Source organism: Chiloscyllium punctatum, chromosome 44 (assembly GCF_047496795.1).
Source record: "Chiloscyllium punctatum isolate Juve2018m chromosome 44, sChiPun1.3, whole genome shotgun sequence".
Taxonomy (NCBI): domain Eukaryota; kingdom Metazoa; phylum Chordata; class Chondrichthyes; order Orectolobiformes; family Hemiscylliidae; genus Chiloscyllium; species Chiloscyllium punctatum.
The window spans coordinates 2,760,799-2,784,336 of NC_092782.1; the positions used below are offsets into that span (position 1 = coordinate 2,760,799).

The 23,538-nt window shown below is 40.0% G+C and overlaps 1 protein-coding gene across 7 annotated transcripts in view; it reads left to right on the forward strand.

The window, feature by feature from the left end:
• LOC140466670 (T-complex protein 11-like protein 2) overlaps positions 1 to 23,538 on the forward strand; it is a 47,867-nt gene that overhangs the window by 11,236 nt on the left and 13,093 nt on the right. For all 7 annotated transcript variants that reach the window (XM_072562118.1, XM_072562115.1, XM_072562117.1 and 4 more), the window contains 6 exons: positions 48 to 180; positions 9,760 to 9,880; positions 15,453 to 15,673; positions 15,916 to 16,052; positions 16,881 to 17,071; positions 23,073 to 23,254. In XM_072562118.1, coding sequence (XP_072418219.1) covers positions 48 to 180; positions 9,760 to 9,880; positions 15,453 to 15,673; positions 15,916 to 16,052; positions 16,881 to 17,071; positions 23,073 to 23,254 — 985 coding nt within the window. The remainder of the gene's footprint in view (positions 1 to 47; positions 181 to 9,759; positions 9,881 to 15,452; positions 15,674 to 15,915; positions 16,053 to 16,880; positions 17,072 to 23,072; positions 23,255 to 23,538) is intronic.

The following is a 23,538-nucleotide window of genomic DNA, read 5'->3' on the forward strand; positions in this document are numbered from 1 at the left end:
TTTTCCAGAGTCTGGATTGTTATAGTTTGTTTTTTTTATCACTGCAGCAAGTCCTCCTAAAACGGGTTCTTTTGATGTCCTAATGGAGACTGCAAAAGGGTTGTCAAATATGTCTCTGGTTCATGAAATAGTTATGAATAGCAACTTTCAGATGAAGCAAATTGATCTTCCTCCTCAAAGGTAAATAAAGTTGCTTATTTTCATAAACTGGGATAATGGGCATGTAAATGTCTTCACCTATCTGTAATATAATTCAAATGGGACCAGTTAGAGATCTTTCATCTTCTAGATTTGACCTGCTGGCTTTGTCAGTATTGATTTCAGCTTTTCACATGCAGCTAACTTGTGTCTAAATGCAGCTCACAATGTTGCTTAGTGGATGCACTACCTATTTGTTTGCACTAATCACTTTCAAAAATAAAATCAGACTTTTTATTTTTTAAATTTGAAAGTGCAATAAAACTTCAGTGAACATTTCTCTGATTTTGTTTTCTCCTTAGCAAAGTAAATTATAACTCAGGAAAGTAGTGGTGTGACATCAATTTTTCAGTTGATCCAAGACTGTTTTAAGATGGAAATGCATTTCTATTCATAGAAGAACTGTTTTTAATGTCCTGTTTCTACTTTGTCATTACCTAGTGATTACATGTAAAATTGTTAATGGTTAATAGATGGAGCATTGCACTCCAAGTCAAAATGGCCAAATTCATATTTTCAGATTTGAACGTGAATGTTTTCTTCAGGGGGCATGAAATAATAATAATTGAAATGTTAAGCATATCCATTCCTTTAAGAATATGTTACTCACAATCTTGTGATGAGATGATATTTTCAGTCCAAAAATTAGATGACGGAGATGACTCGTGTCTCAATAGTTTGGAGATAATAACTGCAACCAGTTGCCAAATGTGCGGGTGTGGTGCAACTAGTTTCATTCTCAAACGCTGCAACGTGCTGGTGGTTTTGTGTCTAGAAATCAATTTGAGGGCATCATTTCAATGTTTTGCATTTAGCTTGCAACTGACAACACAAGATACACTGCACTAGAGATAGCCTCCCAGTAGTGTAAAATTATCAGGCAGAATTCCTTCCAAAGAAAAACCTGACAAAGTTAAAATGTTACTTGATTTAAAGTTAACTGGTAAATGTTTTGGTTTTTAAATACTGCTCTCTTTCTTTAACCCTAATGGATCCCATTTTGTTTTATTGATGTTGCTTTTTAACAGGATTGAGCACAAGTGTTTAAACCCAACAGCATGTATTAGAATATCATTTTGACTGAAGTTTAGCTTTCTCTATGAAGCAATTCAGCTAAAATCAAAATTGAATATACTGTTTGGGTTTATTTCTCTCTCTCTCTCTCTCTCTCTCTCTCTCTCTGAAAATGAAATTCATATTTGCAAAAGGTCAAACATGTAACTGTTACAATTTGAGCCAAAAATATCAAAATCCAAATTCAGGTTTTGAGTTTAAAGCTTTTTTTTCCCTTGAACATGAAGGCAATTCAGATCAGGTCATCCATATTATTATGGTTTCAAGATAGGATAGAGGGTTGATATTTCTGATTGGCTCATGTGTTAGTCTCCAAAAAAAACCGCTTGACTATGTACAAGGTACAAACCAGAAATAGAATAGAATTCTCCTCACTTGCTGAGGTGGAAGATGTCAAAACACCTGTAGATTAATATAATCTAGGACAAATGTTTGATCGGTTTCTCGATCACTGCATCCAATAATTACCATTTTGCCACGAGTATGTGCTATCTATCAAATAGAAGCGATGAGGAATTTGCAACAGCTACAGTATGTGATGGATGGCAGTTATAGAAAGGGGGGAAAGTCTCAGATACAGTCACATAGATGGGTTAACTCCAGGAAGGGTAAGAGAGGTAGGCAGCTAGAGCAGAAGTCTTTTGTGGATATACCCATTTCAAACAGGTATGCTGTTTTGGAAAATATGGTGATGGATTCTCAGGGGAACGTAGCACAAACAGCCAAGTTTCTGGTATTGAGATTGGCTCTAATGTAACGAGGGGTACGCCGGTTTCCAAGAGATCAATTGTGTAGGGGATTCTGTAGTCAGAGGTACAGACAGACGTTTCTGTGGCCAGCAGAGAAAAAGCAGAATGGTGTGTTGTTTCCCTGGTGCCAGGATCAAGGATGTCTCAGAGAAGGTGCAGAATATTCTCACAGGGGAGAGGGGCCAGCAGGAGGTCATTATCCACTTTGGAACCAACAACATTGGAAGGGAAAAGGTTGAGACTCTGAAGGGAGATTACAGAGAGTTAGGTAGAATTTTAAAAAGGAGGTCCTCAAGGGTAGTAATATCTGGATTACTCCCAGTGCTACGAGCTAGTGAGGGCAGGAATAGGAGGATAGAGCAGATGAATGCATGGCTGAGGAGCTGGTGTATGGGAGAAGGATTCACATTTTTGGATCATTAGAATCTCTTTTGGGGTAGAAGTGACCTGTACAAGAAGGACGGATTGCACCTAAATTGGAAGGGGACCAATATACTGTCAGGGAAATTTGCTAGAACTGCTTGGGAGGATTTTAACTAGTAAGGTGTGGGGGGGGGGTGGGGGGTGGGGGGTGGGATGGGACCCAGGGAGATAGTGAGGAAAGAGATCAATCTGAGATAGGTACAGCTGGGAACAGAAGTGAGTCAAACAGTCAGGGCAGGCAGGAACAAGGTAGGACTAATAAATTAAATTGCATTTATTTCAATGCAAGGGGCCGAACAGGCAAGGCAGATGAACACAGGGCATGGTTAGGAACATGGGACTGGGATATCATAGCAATTACGGAAACATGGCTCAGGGATGGGCAGGACTGGCAGCTGAATGTTCCAGGATACAAATGCTACAGGAAGGATAGAAAGGGAGGCAAAAGAGGAGGGGGAGTGGCATTTTTGATAAGGGATAGCATTACAGCTGTGCTAAGGGAGGATATTCGCGGAAATACATCCAGGGAAGTTATTTGGATGGAACTGAGAAATAAGAAAGGGCTGATCATCTTATTGGGATTGTATTGTAGACCCCCCAATAGTCAGAGGGAAATTGAGAAACAAACTTGTAAGGAGATCTCAGCTACCTGTAAGAATAATAGAGTGGTTATGGTAGGGGATTTCAACTTTCCAAATATAGACTGGGACTGCCATAGTGTTAAAGGTTTAGATGGAGAGGAATTCATTAAGTGTATACAAGACAATTTTCTGATTCAGTATGTGGATGTATCTACTGGAGCAGGTGCAAAACTTGACCTACTCTTGGGAAATAAGGTAGGGCAGGTGACTGAGGTGTCAGTGGGGGAGCACTTTGGGGCCAGCAACAATAATTCTATTCGTTTTAAAATAGTGATGGAAAAGGATAGACCAGCTCTAAAAGTTGAAGTTCTAAATTGGAGAAAGTCCAATTTTGACAGTATTGGGCAAGAACTTCCAAAAGCTGATTGGAGGCAGATGTTCGCAGGTAAAGGGATGGCTGTAAAATGGGAAGCCTTCAGAAATGAGATAACAAGAATCCAGAGAAAGTATATTCCTGTCAGGGTGAAAGAGAAGGCTGGTAGGTATAGGGAATGCTGGATGACTAAAGAAATTGAGGGTTTGGTTAAGAAAAAGAAGGAAGCATATGTCAGGTATAGACAGGATAGATCGAGTGAATCCTTAGAAGAGTATAAAGAAAGTAGGAGTATACTTAATAGGGAATTCAGGAGGGCAAAACGGGGACATGAGATAGCTTTGGCAAATAGAATTAAGGAGAATCCAAAGGGGTTTTACAAATATATTAAGGACAAAAGGGTAACTAGAGAGAGAATAGGGCCCCTCAAGGATCAGCAAGGCGACCTTTGTGTGGAGTCACAGAAAATGGGGGAGATACTAAATGAATATTTTGCATCAGTATTTACTGTGGAAAAGGATATGGAAGATATAGGCTGTAGGGAAATAGATGGTGACATCTTGCAAAATGTTCAGATTACAGAGGAGGATGTGCTGGATGTCTTGAAACGGTTAAAGGTGGATAAATCCCCAGGACCTGATCAGGTGTACCCGAGAACTCTGTGGGAAGCTAGAGAAGTGATTACTGGGCCTCTTGCTGAGGTATTTGTATCATCGATAGTCACAGGTGAGGTGCCGGAAGACTGGAGGTTGACAAACGTGGTGTCACTGTTTAAGAAGGGTGGTAAGGACAAGCCAGGGAACTATAGACCAGTGAGCCTGACTCCACGGTTGGGATCACCTATGATAACGATATCATTGGAACGTCAGCAGCTACCAACTTGCTTTCTCTAGCTGACAGTTAACATTGAGTATGGATCCAGGAGGCTGGATTGGTATAGAATACAAGTCCCTAGGCAGCAGAAACTTTGTGGCCTGCTGTAATTTGGTACTTAAACTTCTTGGGGCCCAGAATATTTGTTGGGGGGGGTCCTACTGACCTTTATAACATTTTCACCTTGTTGGATTTATCTTACAACTGGAGTAGAACAACTCTTAGGACCCTGGCATTGACTGTTGACTTTGACCATGTCATAAGGCTGTTGACTTAGTCTGAACTTGCACACCAGTTCCCTGATGTCAATGAACAGGTTGTCAGAGTTGTGTATTGATCAGTACTTGGGTTGCTACTAGTGAGATCCATCAACTATTTATCTTTGTGTTCTAAAGTAATTGTTTTACCACTGTCATTTGCATATTGTGGAATTGGATTTGCATTTCTAGCCTAGACCAGGTAAATGTAACAGGTTCCCTTTGCTGAAAATCCTATTGGCCATGTTTATTATTGACCGATCTATTCCATATATAACTTGGCATTGTACAAATTTGAAGCTGTGAGTTCCATCTTTTTATGCCATTCAGTACTAAAACCACTGTATGACTCAACTCTCTCCTCCTACAGGAGAACATTAAAAGAAGAACATGGTGTGTTGGACTTCGGTGCTTCTTTGGTGTCATTCCTTTTTATAGAAGCTCACAGAAGCAATTATTCCTTGGTACTAAGCCAGCAGACACCAAAGATTAAATGTCTCCTCTTTCTGATGACCTTTCTGGCTGTAACTAGTGGTTAAACATAGTTCTTCATCTATAACATTGTTGATTTGTAGCTGCGTGCCTGTAAGACTGCAATCAACAGAATTAAATGTAATAAAAACAAACACTGGAGAAACTCGACAGGTCTAGCAACATCTATGGAGAAAGAAAGTAATTTAACATTTTTGAGTTTGATAGTTTTCTTCCTGAACTAAAGGAGGCTGGTGACAAAAGGTGAGAAGCAGTGAATGGAATGAATGGTGAGGATGCCCAGACCAAAAAGACTGTGCTAATGGTTCTGAAGGAGAAATGGAGAAATTGTTGAACTCTATATTGAGGCCTGAAAGTTATAAAATGCCTGAGTGGAAAACATGGTTTTGTTCTCCCAACTTGCATTAAGCTTCATTGGAACACTGCATCAGGCCAAGGTGGACATGTTAACATGGGAGAAAGATGATTTATTGAATTGGCAAGCAGCTGGAATGTTGGGGCATTCTTCTGGACATAGTGTAAAGGAGTCCATATTGTGAGCAGTGAATACAGTATAATGGATTGAGGGAAGTACAAGTAAACCACTGCTTCACCTGAAGGTCTTCCTGGGGCTGGAGAATATGAGGGAGAAGGTGAAATGGCTTTCTGCAATTACATAGAAAGTTGCCCAGAGGGAATGATGAAGTGTTTGGCATGGACCAGGGTGTCACAGAGAATAGTCATTGCACAGTGCTGACAGTGGAAGTGTTTTTTTAAATATTTATTTCTGTCTCTCCTTTTACTATTATTTTCACTCATCGAAATGTGCATCACGTAAACAGACCCTTTGGTCCAACTCATCCATGCTGACCAGATATCCTAAATTAATCTAGTCCCATTTGCCAGCACTTAGCCCATTCCTTGTAAACCCTTCCTATTCATATACCCATCCATATGCCTTTTTAAATGTTGGAATCCTACCGGTTTCCAGCTCATTTCATACATGCACCACCCCTTGCGTGAATAATTTGCCTCTTAGGACCCTTTTTAAATCTTTCCCTGTCCTTTTTGTGCTGGGTGATGGAACCCTGCTGGACGTGCTCAAAATGGCAAAGGATGATTCTTTTTGAATGTAGTGACAGATGGTGTGGAAGCTGAGGATGAGGGGAACCCAATAATTATTCTGGTAGGGAGGAAAGGGGATGAGGGAGGAAGTGTAGAAACAAGGTTGGACACAGCTGAGGGCCTCCTCATATGTAATAAAGGGGGCACCTTGAGGGGGAAAAAGCACATGTTAGAGGGATCATTGAAACAAATACAACAGAAACTGAGAAACTGGGAGAATGGAATGGAGTGATTGTTGAAGTAGGGTGTGACCTCACTTTCTCCTGTGAAAAACATAGTCAAGGTAACTATGGGACTCAGTGGGTTTATAGTGGAGGTTGGTAGACCACCTAACTCCAGAACTGGAAACAATGTAGTTATGCAGAGAGAAGAGTCAAAGATGGACTAGTTCTAGGTTAGGGAGAAATAGAAATTGGGAAGCAAAACTGATTTTTAATTTTTCCATTCCAGTCAAGAACAGGAAGCAGCATGGACAACATCATCAGCTTATCAGCGAAAGAGTTGAGGGTGGGAGTCTCGGTAGGACTGAAACAATGAATGTTCCACATACTCCACAAAGGGATGGGCATAACTGGGATCCAGATGGGTAGCCATAGCAACAACCTTGACTTGGAGGTTAGATGAATTAAAGTAAGAGTGAAAACCACCTCTGCAAGTGAAGGATAGTGATGGTGGATGGGGAGTGTTCAGATATCTTTTTTTCAAAGAAGATTCATTGAGCCACAAGACATTCTGATGGGGGATGGACATAAAGATGTGAAGAGGAGGTGACTAGAAGGGAAACTGAAACATATGGAACTGACATAAAGTATCTGAAGATCCATGAATGTAAATAGGGAAAAGATGGCAGCCAAAGTAGAGTGAAAATAGGAAGAAAGAAGTTCAAGTAGGGCAGGAATAGGCTGAAACATTGGGCCTGCCTGGGCAGTCCTGTTTGTGGATTTGGAAAGAAGATAGAATCGGGCTGTTTGGGTTTGGAGGAGGGAATTGAACTTTGAAGTGAGAAGCTGTGAAGGGGAGGTCTCCAGAGGAGATGAGGTCAGTGACAGTCCTGGAAACAACAACTTGATGTGCAGCGGTGGAGTCATGATCCAGGGGGAGATGGAAGGAAGTGTCTAGGAGTTGTTGCTCAGCTTCTGCCACGTAAAGATTGGCACACCAGACAACAACAACAGTCCTTATCAGAGAGTTTAATAACCTTTTGCTTATTTTTTTGAAATAAATGAATAACTAGGTCATGTCTGCCTCCTGGGGAAATACAATTAGTGGCATTTTCCTCCTTGCTGTCTTTGCTAAAGAATCTCTTGTTTATGTGATGAAATTGAGAGAAGTGCTGCCAGAATTATTGGCTTGAGTCATAAGAGGGTTGAGTTAAATATATTGCTGGTGTAAAACCGTCCATGTCCTTGTGTGTATTTAATTGTTGTTCTTCTCCATCTCCTCCTGCAGTAGCTTCTCCTTATGCCATGCAAAATCATTTCCTAAAGTGTCCCAAGATTGCAGAAGTATAGCACCAAGAAAACAACTACTAATCTACACCTTGATCTATATAATGGAAGTTCACTTTGTTCTCACTTTACACAGCAGTATGACAGGTGATGAACTCATTACCATCAGCTACAATCTGCAAACCAGTGCCAATAAATGCTAAGCCTGATCAGCTTTTCGTAAATCTATAAAAAGAAAACCATATGCTGGCTGACCCTCATTGGACAAATAGACTAAAAGTATGGTAGTAAATATACAGTGGAAAACATTTAAGAATATAATTTGTGTTCAATGAAAATGCATTTCACTGAGAAACAAAAACTACTGAAGAGGGGAAAGACAGACAGTACTGGATTAAAACTAGAGGCTTATAATGTTGCAAATGATAGTAATAAGTCTGAGGATATGAGGGTGTTTGAGAAACCAACAAAGAGCCACCTCAAAATTGAGAGGGAAGAAATAGAATGAGTAAATTGGCCAGGAATCTTTTTTTAGAAGCGGTACGATTTTAGTACATGTATGTTAGAAGGACAAGAGTGGGTAAGTAAATGTTGATCTTTTTAGAAAGAAGACAAATTGTCAAGGGGAAATTAGAAAAAGGCAGAGACGACCAATATATATTTGCTGTTTTGACAACACAAGACATAGTTACATATCAGAAGTAAATGCGTGTGAGTGAGGAAATGAAGGTAATTAATATTGAAAAAGTAAATGTAATAGAGCTCTAAAAGAGCTCTATGTCTACAGCTATGATTTTCCAAAATTCCCTAGATTCTGAAATGATGCCAGCTGATTGGATGTTAGGAAATGTAAGACTGATAGTCAAGAAAGGAGGGAGAGAGAAAATATGGAACAATAGGCCAGTTAATCTTGCATTAGTCACTGGGAAAGTGCTGGAATCTGTTGCTAAGGAAGTCTTAGCAATGCACCTAGAAAACACCATAGAATAAATCAACATAGTTTTATAAAAGAACAACCTGTTCAACAAATACAGCAGGGTTGTTGAGGGTATAACTAATAGGGTAGATAAAGTGGAAACAGTAGACAGTGTATTTGGATTTCCAAAAGGCATTCATTAACGTGTCACATAAAAGGTTGATGTACAAGATGAGTGCTTGTGGAGTTGGGATGATAGATTGAAGATACAGGAATGGTGAATGGACAAATCCTATCCATAAACTATGGAACCTTGGACCTGTGGCCAGTTTATCTACTAGTTTAGTATGGACCTGCGATTGTACCTTTCAAATTCTGAACTAGTTGGTGACAGGTGACTGAAGCTTCAGAGACTGGATAGAGGAGAACTGCTTGCAAGTCTCAAGACTGAATTTTACTGACAATGAAGTCAACTACATCGTTCTAGAAACTTAATGTTGTGCTTATTTGTCGTCAATGGACACCACTTATTAAATGTTCTTTTTAAAAATTGCTTTCAGAGCCTACATAGCTACTTGATGCCTAATTTCTTACCAACATCGTGAGGTTGTTTTCTCCATTTAATGGCTATTGTGAGATTTCTTAGAGACGTAATAGCTCTTTTTATTTACTACAATGTAAACGAGCTTGCTGTGTCGTGGTGTGAAAACTTGAACATAGTGTGACTTTGTACATATATCTTTTCTATATGACATTGTTGAATATTACTTATTTTTAAAAAGAGCTATTACTAACTTTTTCTAACTTTCGGTGCAATCTTTCCTAAACAATGCTACAAAATGCAGTATGTTAGCTGAATTTTATTCTTTAATTTGCCATCTGAAATTATTTCTGAGCTTGCCTTCAATTTTATCACCTAACCACTCTTCAGTGCTTCTCAGTCATTGCAGATGGGAAGAGGAAGATCAACAGTGCCTGACTCTCTCTCTCCACCCATTTACAATTGGCGCGTTTTTTTTGCTGTGATTCTGATGTCAGCCTCATTTTATTCTTTGCAGCATCCGTGGCATCTGGCTTACATTCCAGTTTGAATACAATCCAATTTCTAAACTGATATATCTCTCTCTTTATTTTGTTTAATTTCTAAGGTGAAAATTTAAGCTTCCCAATATTCTTGTATGACCATAGCTGCCAAAACATATTACTGAATAATTAATGCAAATTTGTGTTAACCATCACACCTTAGACCACTGACTTTTTTTTAAATACAGTTTACCAAGAAAAGTGAAAGAAATAGTTCACAAGGCATTCTGGGACCATCTGGAAGCTCAGTTGAACCAGGATCCACCTGAATACCATCACGCCCTTGTGCTTTTGGGAGAAATTAAAGAGGTAAAGGAATGAATACTTCAATTGTTCTTGTCCATAGCAGTCTCAAAAAAAAAGACCTCTAAACATCCCAAGAAGATAACCTAGACCCTAAGTTTTATTTTACTTCAAGGCAAGTGGAAAATAATATGTTTCAGATGTGATTCAGTTGGCCAAATTGGTAGGCTTTAAGCAAAACACGCATTATTCCAAGACCACAGTTTAAAATACAAACAAAAGCAGAAGAATTGGCATAACTTTAACTCTATCAAAATACTTAACAAATTAATATTATTTAACTATTACTCATCAACTGTTCCAATATAACAGCATCCTGTAAACACTCCTTTGGCAAAGGCAAATCAAGCAAAACAGATTTGCTCACTTGCTATCTCCTGCAGTCCAGGAGATGGAACACCAACAGAACTAATCTAGCAGCAGAGAGACCGAGAACTCCAGCTTTTGCAACAGCAAAGAGAAAACTGTGTATGGCAGCTTCAACTCCAAAACTCCAACTTCAAGCAAAAACTATAAAACCTTAAGCCTGACTTCATATACTCATGATTATTTTGTCTAGAATCATACAACGTGAAAACAAACCCTTTGGCCCGACTCGTTCATACTGATCAGATTTTCTAACTCGAACTAGTTTCGGATACTCTGACCCTGGGGAAAAGATCCTGCCTATTTACCTTCTCTATGCCCCTCATGATTTTATAAACCTTCAGCCTCCTTCCCGCCGGGGGGGAAAAGTCCCAGTCTATCTCACTTCCTCTTATAACTTTAATGCTGCAGTCTCAATAACATTCTTGTAAATCTTTTTTGCACCCTTTCCAGTTAATAACTTCCTTCCTATAGCAGGGTGACCAGAATTTTATACACTACTTGAGATGTAGCTTAACAATATCTTTATACAGCCATACTGTGACATCTCAACTTCTATACACCATGCACTGACCAATAAAGGCAAGCATACCAAATGCTGCCTTCATGAGCTTGTGCACCTGTGATTCCACCTTCAAGGAACTATGAACCTGCACTCCAAGGTCTCATTGTTTGGCAACACACCCAGGACCTTACCATTTAGGTGTATAGGTCCTGTCCTCATTTGCTTTTCCAAAGTGCAACACCTTACATTTATCTAAATTAAACTCCATCTGCCACTCCTTGGACCATTTGCCCATCAACTCAAGGTCCCATTGTACTCTGAGATAACCTTCTTCACCATCCATTACACCACCAATTTTGATGTCAACTACAAACTTATAACCATTCCTCCTATATTCACATCCAAATCACTTGTATAAACAACAAAAAGCAGCATATCGTGGGTCACAGGCCTCCAGAAAGGCAACCCTCCACCACCACCCTATCTCCTATCTGCAAGCTAATTTTATATCAAATTGGCTACCTTTCCCTGGATTCATCTGATCACCAGTCCACCATGTGGAGTTTTGTCAAAAACCACGCTGAACTTCATATAAGCAATGTGTGTGTACAGCTTGCATCAATCTTCTTTATAACTTTTTCAAAATAAAAATCAAGTTAGTGAGACATGATTTCCCTCGTACAAAGCCATCTTGGCTATGTGTACTCATTCCTTGCCTTTCCAAATATATGTAATTCCTTTCCAAAAACATACCCATCATTGATATCGGCTCACCAGTCTATAGTTCCGTGGCTTTTCCTTACCACTTTTCTTAAATAATGGCATCGATTAGCCAATCTCCAGTCTACTGACGTCTCACCTGTGACTATTGATGATGCAAACATCTCAGCAAGGGGCCCAACAAACACTTCCCTAGCTTCCCACAAAATTCAGAGATACACCTGATCAGGTCCCAGTAATTTATCTATCTTGTATGCATTTTAACACAGCCAGCACCACCACCTCTGTAATGTGGACACTTTTCAAGATATCACTATTTCCCTAAGTTCTTGTTTCCATATTTACAGCCATTGACAGTTACATCTTAACAAATGTGGCAGTTCCAATTTGCAATTGTTCTTATTTGTTTGTCGTATCTTCCATAATGATTTTTAAACATTTGGGCCCAAATGTCCAGAACAGCAACAATGAAGACTGATTGCTGCTGTAAGTTTCTTTTTTCACCCAGGATCTTCTGATCATGGGTCATAGTGTCCATTCAGAATTCCCTTTGGAATGGAATAGAATTGGAAGGAGACAGGGCACACCCTCTGTTTATGGCATCCAGCTGATGTATGGTAAGATTTAAAGGGCCTGAGCTAGTCCTTGAGTTCAAAGTTTGGGAGAAGATTTGTAGCTTGGGTGCTCGTTGTGGTTTTGTTCACCGAGCTGGGAATTTGTGTTGCAGACGTTTCGTCCCCAGTCCTTGAGTGTTAGGAAGAGTAAGGTAAAGTAGTTAGCTTGGGTCAGGAAGATAGTCGCTCAGGCCAACCGGGGAGAGAGGAGTTGAGTGGTTGGGTGTTAGAGATGTCAATTGTCTGGCTGAAGTCTTCGACTTTAATTCCTAGTTAGAGACATTCAAAGGGTTGTAGGGAACAGTGGAATTTCTCATCATGGAATTTAGGCCTTCTGGGCAATTTCTATGTAGGTTCACATATCAGGAACTCTGCGGGATTCCAACATGCATTTTTGTCATGCAGCTGGTCTGAAATGATCCAGAAACCAGATGATTTAGTCACGCTTCTTGCATGTATTTTGTTTTGTGGATGTAGGAATATATAGAGTGGCATAGTGGCTCGATGATTAGCACTGCTGCCTCATAGTGCCAGGGACCTGGTTCAACTGTGCAAGTGCCACACAGACTTTCTCCCCATGTCTGCGTGGGTTTTCCCTGGGTGTTCTGGTTTACTTCCACAGACCAAAGATGTTAGGTGGATTGGCAATGCTAAATTACCCATAGTATCTAGGGATGTGTAGGCTAGATGAATTAGCCATGTGAAATGCAACATGACAAGGATGGAGTAGGGCAGTGGATCTGGATGGGATGCTCTTTGGAAAGTCAGTGTGGATTCAGTGGGCTGAATGGCCTCCTTCCACACTGTGGTGATTCTTTGATTGTATATCTTGGTGATTTTTGAGGTATCCATCCCTTTTTGGTTTTGTCCATTATCACCTTCCTTCCAAATTCATGCCTACTGTTATTAGTCTTTCCACTAGTTTTGATCTTTGTGTCGTCATTGTGTACAGGAATAGTACCAGAAGACTGGAGGATAACAAATGTTGTTCCCTTGTTTAAGAAAGGAGTAGAGACCCCATCCCTGGCAATTATAGACCAGTGACCCTTACTTCAGTTGTGGGTAAAGTGTTGGAAAATGTTATAAGAGAGAGGATTTATAATCCTCTCGATAGGAATAAATTGATTAGGGATAGTCAACATGGTTTTGTGAAGGGTAGGTCATGCCTCACAAACCTTATTCAGTTCTTTGAGAAGGTGATCAAATGGGTGAATGGGGCTAAAGTAGTTGATGTAGTGTTTATGGATTTCAGTAAGGCATTTGATAAGGTTCGCCATAGTAGGCTATTGCAAAAATTCAGAGGCATGGGATTGAGGGCGATTTAGCTGTTTGGATCAGAAATTGGCTAGCTGAAAGAAGAGAGGGTGGTAGTTGATGGGAAATGTTCATCCTGGAGTTCAGTTACAAGTGGTGTACCGCAAGGATCTGTTTTGGCTCCATTGCTATTTGTTATTTTTATAAGTGACCTGGATGAGGGCGTAGAAGGATGCGTTAGTAAATTTGCGGATGACGGGAAGGTCGGTACAGTTGTGGATAGTGCTGAAGGATGTTGTAAGTTACAGAGGGACATAGATAAGCTGCAGGACTGGGCTGAGAGATGGCAAATGGAGATTAATGCAGAAAAGTGTGAGGTGATTCACTTTGGAAGGAGTACTGGGTGAATGGTAAGATTCTTAGTGTAGTGAGCAGAGAGATCTCTGTGTCCATGTACATAGATCACTCAAAGTTGCCTGGGAGGTTGACCGGGCTGTAAAGAAGGTGTACAGTGTGTTAGCTTTTGTTAGTAGAAGGATCAAGTCTTGGAACCATGAGGTCATGCTGCAGCTGTACAAAACTCTGGTGCGGCTGCTCTTGGAGTATTGCGTGCAGTTCTGGCACCGCATTACAGGAAGGATGTGGAAGCTTTGGAAATGGTTCAAAGGAGATTTACTAGAATGTTGCCTGATATGGAGGGAAGATCTTATGAGGAAAGGTTGAGGGACTTGAGGCTGTTTTCATTAGAGAGAAAAAGGTTGAGAGGTGACTTAATTGAGACATTTAAGATAATCAGAGGGTTAGACTGGCTGACAATGAGAGCCTTTTTCCTCGGATGGTGATGACTAGCACGAGGGGGCATAGCTTCAAATTGAGGGTGATAGATATAGGACAGATGTCAGAGGTAATTTCCTTACTCAGTAGTAGGTGTATGGAACACACTGCCTGCAACAATAGTAGACTCGCCAACTTTATGGGCATTTAAATGGTCATTGGATAGACATATGGACGAGAATGGAATAGTATAGGTTAGATGGGCTTCAGATTAGTTTCACAATTCGGCGCAACATCGAGGGCTGAAGGGTCTGGACTGTGCTGTAATGTTCTATGTAGTTTGAATAATCCTCCTTCTGTGCTTGCAGTATCTTGTACAACAGCACCTCCTTACTCTTGGCCTCTATGCCCAATTAATAAAGAGGATATTTTATAGCTTTAACTCCTGTCTTTTCCACCTGATCTGCCACCTTCAATAATCTGTCCACACAGGCCCAGGTGTCTCTGCCCTTGCACCCCATTTAGAATTGTACTCCCTGTTTTATGTCTTTCAGTGCTCTTCTTACCAAAATGTGTCAACTTACACTTCTCTGCATTGAACCTCATCACCCCATTTCACCAACTTGTCAAATCTTTTTGGAGTTCCACACTGTTGTGCTGTCAGTTATCAATTCTTTCAAGTTTCTGGCATGCTGTTTGGATCCACGGAAGACTGAAAGATTATGGCCAGTGCCTCTGCAATTTCTGCTGTCCCTTCAGAATCCTTACATGTATCTCATCTGCTCCCATTGCCTCGTCACTTTTGGTCCTACATCTTTGGCATTTCTTCCTTCTCCAACAATGCCAGTCCAATTTCCCATAACAAGTTTGATTTTGGTTCTCAATTCTATAATGTCTTCCTTCAGTCTCTCATTTGGAGTTAATTTGTAAGAATATAAACTGCAATGATGGGAATGTCAAAGAGATGCCTATTTCCTTCTGAGCACATCATTTTTTATTCCATTATCTCTAATGATGTCACCTTCCCTTGTTCATCATAATTCGCATAACTTTACGATGTTTAAACTTCTCCAGTTTTTTTGTTCCATTTCTTACTTCAGCAGTGTTCCTATTCCAAACCTGCACCAAAGTGAAGGCAATGGCACACTATCCCTGAAATTAGCCAAGAAGATGGCTCAGGCATAGGAATATAGAAAAAAATATTACCAAATGTATGTCCAGTTGTGGGGCAAGTGTTGAAGCCACCTAACTGAAAGTAAAAAATGAAATTATTTATTGCTGGTGTAACATCTAATATTATAGAAGCAAGCCTTCTAATTTATGTAACTCCTTTTTTATTGTTTAGATTCTACTCTCATTTCTGCTACCTGGCCAAAACCGACTTCGAAACCAGATCTCTGAGGTTCTAGATTTGGATCTAATCAAACAGCAGGCTGAGCACAATGCTATTGATATCCATAAACTGGCTGCATATATTGTGACATTAATGGGAAAGTTCTGTGCTCCAATTCGGGATGATGATGTTAAAAAATTGAAATCAATTACTGGGATAGTTCCATTGTTCAGGTAAATTATTTGTCTGCATGGTGGTGAAATGGGGAGGATAGAGTTAGATGCTGCTTCTTTTAAGTGTTTTAAGTTTATTCCGGAAATTGAAAAGTTTCCACTTCACAATAAGCATGTATTGATTTTTAAAAAGAGGACCAATATATTTTCTGACCAAAGTGTTACTTTTTTTTTTCTTACATACATTTCTAATAAAACGTTGTTTCTTAATTTTGTGAGTGAGCTTTGTATTTCTTTACCAGAGAGATATTTCATGTTCTTGATTTGATGGCAATGGATATGGTCAACTTCACCATTCAAAATATCCGACCACACATCCAACAATGTTCAGTTGATTACGAGCGAAGCAAGTTCCAGGATTATCTCAATAAACAGCCCTGTAAGTTTTTAGTAGATTTAATAGTGATGTGTGATAAATGTACAATACTTAACCAAATAAGAAGGCCCACTGCTCGGTCCTTCCTCTCTGGTTCTTGCTAATATTGTGTAGAATGAATTTTTGTTTAAGATATTTGAGTGAACGTTTTATATGTATAAGTTTGGGAAGTGGCTGGATTCATCTTAAGGACAAAGCATTTGACATCCTCCAGATAAGGAGTGACATCTAACTTTGAACGCAAATAATTTTTAAGGTAACATAGAAGGACATTAAAACACAAGTGGGACATTGATTGGTATAAGTACAAAGGGAAGATATCCCACAGAATTTAATAGGTCCAGTGTTGCTGAGAGGCTACAGGATGATAGACCCTATATAAATAATGCAGATGTGGGAAGAATAAATGTTCAGAAAATGTTTTGAACCACCTGATATTAATTCCAAAAACCAAAAAAAGCAGCAGATGCTGTAAATGGAACAAAAGCAGAAATTGCTGGAAAAACTCTGCAAAGCTGGCAGCATCTGTGGTGAGAAATCAGAGTTAATGTCTGTGGTCAAGTGACCCTTCCTCAGAATATTAATTCCTATTATATATGATGGCTTCTACACATTCTGATTTCTGTTTATGGACTGTGTGGGAAATGCAGAAATAGGCAGAAATCTACTGAGGATGATTGTTTTCATTACCCCCTTCTGAACTAAATGGCACTGTTGACTATAAAGCTGGTGGTGATTTTTTTTTCTTTAAAGATCATTTTAATTCTATAGGATATTTACATACTTGAGCAATATTTAATTCTCCACAAACATTTATATTTCTGTTTGTAGATGCTCTTGATTATACAACTCAGTGGTTAAAGGAGTCTGTTACTGAAGTATCGGCATCTATGACCACCTCAGACACCTCACCTTCTGACACTGACGGGAGTTCCAGTCTTCCCCTCAGTCCATCATCTGTACTAAGCAATGGTTATTTGAAGTTGTTGCAATGGGACTACGACAATAAGCCCTTACCTGAGGTAAATATTATGATTTTTGTATAAGAGATTCTGAAACTCTTGTGAATTTGGAACATTTTCCAAAGTTGTAGAAACTGAGTTTGAGCAACCTGTTTGAAATTTTGAGCTCTTCAGGATCTTTCGAACTTTTAGGTCCAACAATTTAAAGAGGATTTGAGGATGAAAATTTAAGTTTCATCAGGCCAGATCATTATGGGGAAATCTTTTGACAATTTGAATGTTCACGATTTTATTAAGAAAAGACTGTGCTGCCTTTAAAGATATCCTGAAGACAGAAAAATTGGAACGGTCTCTTGCGGGAGAATTGCAATAGCATTTTAAATAGCACGGGATCAGAGAGTCTGCCATTAAACAATATTGTTTTGGAACCAAGAATAATGTGCAAGGAATCAGCTGTCATGAGAAAATACCCTCTCTGACATGTGGTGCTGCAGAAACTTTCTCCAGTGTCTTTGTCACAGCACAACTTCTATAATCATCTTCCATCCATTGGAATATGGGATGAGGTTGTCAAGTCTTGATTTTATGGAACGCATCCTAAATAAAAACTATTTGTTTATCAGAACGAGCAAATTGGCAATCTCCAGAGAGGAATACTTCATCCCAGGCCAGACTACAATGGAAATTTTAGACTTTCAACCATTCATTTGCAAAGATTGTAATTAAATTAAGTAGAAGAAGTACTTCCCTCTACACAAACAATTTTATCAATTAGAAATTTGTCTCTAAAATGGGAAAAATTGCTTTATAGAACATAGAACATAGAACAATACAGCACAGAACAGGCCCTTCGGCCCACGATGTTGTGCCGAACTTCTATCCTAGATTAAGCACCCATCCATGTACCTATCCAAATGCCGCTTAAAGGTCGCCAATGAATCTGACTCTACCACTCCCTCGGGCAGCGCATTCCATGCCCCCACCACTCTCTGGGTAAAGAACCCACCCCTGACATCTCCCCTATACCTTCCACCCTTCACCTTAAATTTATGTCCCCTTGTAACACTCTGTTGTACCCGGGGAAAAAGTTTCTGACTGTCTACTCTATCTATTCCTCTGATTATCTTATAAACCTCGATCAAGTCACCCCTCATCCTTCGCCGTTCCAACGAGAAAAGGCCGAGAACTCTCAACCTATCCTCGTACGACCTACTCTCCATTCCAGGCAACATCCTGGTAAATCTTCTCTGCACCCTCTCCAAAGCTTCCACATCTTTCCTAAAGTGAGGCGACCAGAACTGCACACAGTACTCCAAATGTGGCCTAACCAAAGTCCTGTACAGCTGCAACATCACCTCACGACTCTTGAATTCAATCCCTCTGCTAATGAACGATAATACTCCATAGGCCTTCTTACAAACTCTATCCACCTGAGTGGCAACCTTCAAAGATCTATGTACATAGACCCCAAGATCCCTCTGTTCCTCCACCTGACCAAGAACCCTACCATTAACCCTGTATTCCGCATTCTTATTTGTTCTTCCAAAATGGACAACCTCACACTTGGCAGGGTTGAACTCCATCTGCCACTCCTCAGCCCAGCTCTGCATCATATCTAAGTCCCTCTGCAGCCGACAACAGCCCTCCTCACTGTCCACAACTCCACCTATCTTTGTATCATCTGCAAATTTACTGACCCACCCTTCGACTCCCTCCTCTAAGTCATTAATAAAAATTACAAACAGCAGAGGACCCAGAACTGATCCCTGCGGAACTCCACTTGTAACTGGACTCCATGCTGAATATTTACCATCTACCACCACTCTCTGACTTCGACCGGTTAGCCAGTTTTCTATCCAATTGGCCAAATTTCCCTCTATCCCATGCCTCCTGACTTTCCGCATAAGCCTACCATGGGGAACCTTATCAAATGCCTTACTAAAATCCATGTACACTACATCCACTGCTCTACCCTCATCCACATGCTTGGTCACCTCCTCGAAGAATTCAATAAGACTTGTAAGGCAAGACCTACCCTTCACAAATCCGTGCTGGCTGTCCCTAATCAAGCAGTGTCTTTCCAGATACTCGTAAATCCTATCCCTCAGTACCCTTTCCATTACTTTGCCTACCACAGAAGTAAGACTAACTGGCCTGTAATTCCCGGGGTTATCCCTATTCCCTTTTTTGAACAGGGGCACAACATTCGCTACTCTCCAGTCCCCTGGTACCACCCCAGTTGCCAGTGAAGACGAGAAGATCATTGCCAACGGTACTGCAATTTCCTCTCTTGCTTCCCACATAATCCTAGGATATATCCCGTCAGGCCCGGGGGACTTGTCTATCCTCAAGTTGTTCAAAATGTCCAACACATCTTCCTTCCTAAAAGGTATCTCTTCTAGCTTATCAGTCCGTTTCACACTCTCCTCTTCAACAATACGGTCCCTCTCGTTCGTAAATACTGAAGAGAAGTACTTGTTCAAGACCTCTCCTATCTCTTCCGACTCAATACACAGTCTCCCACCACTGTCCTTGATCGGACCTACCCTCATTCTCGTCATTCTCAGGTTTCTCACATACGCATAGAATGCCTTGGGGTTATCCTTGATCCTATCCGCCAGGGATTTTTCATGCCCTCTCTTAGCTCTCCTAATCCCTTTCTTCAGGTCCCTTCTGGCTATCCTGTATCCCTCCACTGCTCTGTCTGAACCTTGTTTCCTCAACCTTAAGTAAGCCTCCTTCTTCCTCTTTACTAGACATTCAACCTCCCTCGTCAACCAAGGCTCCCTCACACGACCATTTCTTTCCTGCCTGATCGGTACATACATATCAAGGACACGTCGTATCTGCTCCTTGAAAACGTCCCACATTTCCACCACATCCTTCCCTGACAGCCTATGCTCCAAACGTATGCTCCTCAAATCCTGTCTTACAGCATCGTAATTTCCCTTCCCCCAATTGTAAAAACTTCCTTGTTGTGCGCACCTATCTCTCTCCATAACCAAGGTGAAAGTCACAGAATTGTGGTCGCCATCACCAAAATGTTCACCCACTAACAAGCCCACCACTTGTCCCGGTTCATTACCGAGTACCAAATCCAATATGGCCTCCCCTCTGGTTGGACAATCTACATACTGCGTTAGAAAAGCTTCCTGGACACACTGCACAAACACCGCCCCATCCAATCTACTTGATCTAAAGAGCTTCCAATCAATATTTGGGAAGTTGAAGTCGCCCATGACTACGACCCTGTGGCTTCTGCACCTTTCCAAAATCTGTTTCCCAATCTGTTTCTCCACATCTCTGCTGCTATTGGGGGGCCTATAATAAACACCCAACAAGGTGACTGCACCTTTCCTATTTCTGACTTCAGCCCATACTACCTCCAGAGGCAGATCCCCCTCAAACTTCCTTTCTGCAGCCGTTATACCATTTCTAATTAGCAATGCCACCCCCCCTCCTTTTTTACCACCCTCCCTAATCTTACTGAAACATCTGTAACCAGGAACCTCCAACAGCCATTCCTGTCCCTCATCTATCCATGTTTCCGTGATGGCCACAACATCGTAGTCCCAGGTACCGATCCACGCCTTAAGTTCACCCACCTTATTTCTGATACTCCTTGCATTGAAGTATACGCACTTGAGCCCATCTCTGTGTCTGTAAGTAGTCCCTGTCAGTGCTACCTTCTCCACAGCCTCCCTACAGTCTTGGACATCCTGACACACAGCTAGCTTACTTGCTGGACTACAAGTCCATTGTACACCATATTCCATTTTGTGCCATGGTCCAAGTCAAATTTCTAGCCTTGTAAACTTGCTGAATATTCTTCTCATATCTTTAGAAGGGAATTCATATTTGGCTGTTCCTGTTGTGCCTGTGTAATTTAAATATCTTCAAACACCTGCATTATGATGGTTATGCTGACACCACTAATGGGCTCAACTCTTGATCTACTAGATGCAGATGGATTTTTTTTTGATTTTGCATTTTATTTTTCTCCAATAAAATGTGATCAATTGATGGTGGTTTGTCTTTTATATAGAGCACATAAAATAGCAAAGCATTCCTTACACTTCTTTGCTCTTTTTTGAGTCTGCCATTTTGTGATTTTATTTACATGACTGTCATTAAAATATAAATACTTAACTATCATGAAAGAGCAATCAAATTTATTTGGTGGTACAAAGATAGTTATTAGGCATCACTCAGCATTTCTTGCTCTCTTCTCCCCCGCCACCCCGTCCAACCCCACCCCCACCACCACCACCACCACGAACACCCATTACCAGTCAGTCTTTCTATTAAAACACAACCAGTTCTCTATGATCCTTTGTCATTCATTATAATAAACCAGTCACCTTTTGGAGCAGGTTCACCTTGGTTTCCAGTCTGCCACTAAATTGTATTTCAAATTTTATCATTTAGGATATGTGTGCTTCATTGGATGGGCCAGTATTTATTGCTTAATCCTAATTGCCTTTTCAGAAGGTGGTGGTGAGTTGTTGCTTGAACTGCTGCAGATCAGCATACATGTGTTAAGAAAAGTTTAACCGTAACAATTTGGGGGGATAAAAAGCAGCAAGATGAGTTTGGAAACTGAGAATACCTCATGAGAAGAGATGGCTAGGACACTTGTAGTAGCTGAACAAAAAGCTGAAATAGGTAGCAACATGAGGGAAAGGGTGACATGGAGGAACCAACTATCACTCATCGAATTGGGCCAGTACTCTGGCCCTAACAAAATGAAGGTTGAATAATGGATTTGGCATGGGTAGATTAAACCCAGAGAAATTCAATATAAACCAACGGCTCTACAGCTGCATTTTGTTTTTTAAAAAGTCTAATTATCTGGGTGGCTTTTATTTTGCTATTTTCAAAGAATTAACAAGACCAAATCATATGTATAGAATATTTAAAAGTAAATATTTTCATTTTCACTCTTGTGGAGAAATATTACGTTTTGTACTTGCTTCTAGGTGCCTGGTAGTACCATTCTCATTTGGAGATTTTGATTGTAAATATCCGATTCATAATTCTTGTCAGGATATAATTAATTTTAAGAAATAAAATTTTAAGAAATTTAATTGTAGGCAAATGGGAAACATCTGATTCTCAAATTGTTGAGAAACCTAGACATGTGTACAATACAAAGAAGCTTGGAGTTAATTGCATTTAAAAACTAATATGGTTTCATCTTACAAGATCATAGGTTGCAGTACAAAGACAATCAGCGATATGGGTTTGCCATCTTATTATTATAGAGCCAGAGTGTCTTCCCTTACCAATTGCATGGGGATCCTTCCATTACTTGATGTTAAACAATAACTGGAATATGAAAGTAACTTCCAGAGGACTGTGGCATACCTTTTTCTGCTCAATCGGAAAACGTGAATGAAGCTTCAAGGAGTTTTGTAACATAAAAGAACACTTTGACTGGGGTTGTAGGGAATTGTAAAGTAAAACTGAGTTAATAGTTTAAACGCATGCTATGGTGTTAATGCTGCTTGATTTGTTTAATTTCTCTTCATATCTTCAATAAAGTTTGTAATATAGTCTCATCAGTTGTTGGCTGGCTGTTTGGATTTTTGAAAATATGACTTCTCCAACACAGTCTTAACAATATGAAGTGTTAGGCACTTTTTTTCAAATCACTATCATGTTGCCTATATAAGTAACTAATTTGGATGGAAAGCGAGTTCAGGTGTTGACTGTCTGGGAGTTACAAATATTGATCCTAATCCCCCTTCATAATGGCATGGTGTTAGACAACAAACCTATTTGTATAATTATTTCAAATTACAATGCAGCAGAATTTATGGAAGGAAGGAACGTATGCTGATCCAAAAGGCATTGATAGAGATTCAGGAGATAGTATGTTAGCTACATTTGGTGAATGGTCTGGAAAAATCATGAAGTGGGAAGGAGAAAATATATTTGCAAATATTTCACCATGTAATGAGATGGAAGAATATCTTTTCTGTAGTACTAAATGATCACAGAAACTACTAGTGACATAAGATATTTTGAATGCCATGAACTATCTTTGATTTGATTTTAGACTCTGATGACTGATCGATCACGACTCCAAGAACTGCAGCAAAGACTGAACCTGCAAAGGCTTGTGGCCTATATAATGTTGATCATCTACAACATGATGGGGGCAACCATTTCAGGACTACCTGACTTTGCAGAAAAATTAAAGCGAGTTATTGTAGTTCTGCTTGAGGGCATGCATGACAAGTGAGTTTGATTTTTCTATCCATCTCTTTTATCATATAGTAGAAAATCAATTTCTTTCAATCAGCTACTAGAATTGAGGTTGTATTCCATGATACTGCATTGACTCATGTCAGGTCAAAGCCAAGGATGAGGTCTTGTTTTTGTACTTTTTGAAGTAAAATTCTGGGAGTGAAATATTACTGTATTCAGTTTTTTTGTATCCTTTTTATTTGTTTTAAAGTCCAGATTTCAAATGTCTTGTATTGGAAATTTACACAGTATTCAGTGCTTGTGAGGAAAACATA